Raw genomic sequence first — 2021 nt, forward strand, 5'->3', positions numbered from 1 at the left:
TTAAGAGAAGAAAGTGGCATGGAGCCTACAGATGAATAACATAAATGACTAAGGTGTTAGTGGCTGTGGAGGTAACATTATTATATTGTTATATTCAACATCACACTGACCCATGATTCATGACTTCTACTTGTTTCCCAATTCTATTTCACCTACTAGTAAACACTTACCTATCACTGTTATATTTACACTTCTTCAGTCATTTTCTCTAAGTGTTCATCTGTGTACAGCATTAATTATTTCTATTCTGTCTCTTTCCATTACATTTTTTGAGAAGTATGACAATGCAAAATATCTTTCCTCATTTCTCTCCCTTATAATGCTTATGTTATTACCTCGGTGTAACTTCCACTGTCTCCACTTTGTCCACCTTTATGATTCCACGGCTATCATCAATCTTCCTTTTTTCTCTCCTCTGTTCCTTCGCCAAATGCTGTATCTTAATTATTCCAACTAAATCTAAATATTTCTATTGGCCGTGACCTTCCTTACCTCTCTCTCTCTCTCTCTCTCTGGGAGTGTGCGTGCGTGCGTGTGTGCGTGTGTGTGTGTGTGTGTGTTTGTGTGTGTGTGTGTGTGTGTGTGTGTGTTTGTGTGGGTGCATGTGCGTGTGATTGTGTGTGTGTATATGTAAATGTATGTATGCATTGTATGTATAAGAACATATTTAAGTTTGCATATATACAATTAATTAAAGTGGTATCAAATAGACTTGCAGAAAGAGTAACATGAGAAGGTAAATATAGTGGTAATAACATATTGTACAATATAATGCAGTGGAAAAAAACAAGATTTTTTTTCATTTATGAAATGAAGTTCCCCAAACAAGCCGTAGCCCGTAGTAGTCGCCACATGGTATTTTCTGAAGACTGTTTCCAGACGAAGAGAAGAACTTGTTCCTACTACTCCTTTTCCACCTTAGAGTAAGGAGAAGGGGATGTAAGGAACACAGGAGTTACACGGAGGCCCACGGTCGCGTTTTTGCAGGACGGTGACATCGGTCTAGGACCTTGAACGTGAATCGGTGACGTATAAAAGCACCCCGGCTGACCGTTGGTCGTTACAGAACGTCCTCTGCCCTCCTTGAATCATGAAGACCGTAAGTAGATCATCAATTGGTTCTCGTCTGAGTGTTCACTATTGCTCTAGAATAACGTTCGTGAGATTGGTTTGATTTTGTTCTGGTCTTTTTGAAGATTAATTATCTTTCCACGAGTATTTTCTTTGAAGTGGTAACTCATTTATCTCTCTTGTGGCAGATCGTATTCGCCGCACTCCTGGCCGTCGCCGCCGCCCTCCCCCGTCCCGACGACGACTCCCAAGAGGCCGCCATCCTCTCCGACGACCGCGTGCAGCCCGAAGGCGGAGCCTACAGCGTCGTCTTCGAGACCGAGAACGGCATCCAGGTCTCCGAGTCGGCCTCTGCCGGAGAGGAGGGACAGAGCAACTCTCAGGGAGTCTTCAGGTAAGGAGGACCTCAAGGCAACTTGGCCACCTGTCTCTATCGCCGAGTGTCATATAGATCTTGCACCCGTTTGAACTCTCTTCGAGTCAAGAACTCATGACCCAACTTACTTTCTAGGTTCCCATTGGACAACGGTGAGATCGCCGAAGTCAAGTGGGTAGCCAACGAGTTCGGCTTCCAGCCCGAGTCCTCCCTCCTGCCCGTCGCCCCCGCCTTCCCTCATCCCATCCCCGAGTTCGTCCTCGAACAGATTCGCTTCGCCGAGGAGCAGAGGAGAAACGCTGACTCCGACGAGGACAAATAAACTGCATCCTCTCGTAGGAACCTCACCTCAAGACTGAACAGAACCACAACTCTATTTATTTGACTACAATGTACAAATGTTTATATATTAAACTATCGAGAACTTGACATGAAATTTCTTTTGGGAAACTATTTCATCCTTGCTGGCATACACAGTCCTATGTAATATTTTTCATACACAGGGAATATCAACTTCTTTAGCCATTACACCACTCCTCAAACGATTGGAGTCGTCTGCCATTATCTTTGTGCC

General features: G+C 44.1%; 1 protein-coding gene across 1 annotated transcript; it reads left to right on the forward strand.

Moving 5' to 3' along the window:
- The first annotated feature begins 1090 nt into the window (after positions 1-1090).
- On the forward strand, positions 1091-1769 carry LOC143026066 (cuticle protein AMP2-like). Its single transcript, XM_076186062.1, has 3 exons — positions 1091-1099; positions 1260-1465; positions 1583-1769. Exons 1-3 carry the CDS (start codon positions 1091-1093, stop codon positions 1767-1769), a joined length of 402 nt encoding a protein of 133 aa, XP_076042177.1.
- Positions 1770-2021: the final 252 nt, after the last annotated feature.

This window comes from Oratosquilla oratoria, chromosome 6 (genome assembly GCF_046742065.1).
Source record: "Oratosquilla oratoria isolate Oo_2021 chromosome 6, ASM4674206v1, whole genome shotgun sequence".
Lineage (NCBI taxonomy): Eukaryota > Metazoa > Arthropoda > Malacostraca > Stomatopoda > Squillidae > Oratosquilla > Oratosquilla oratoria.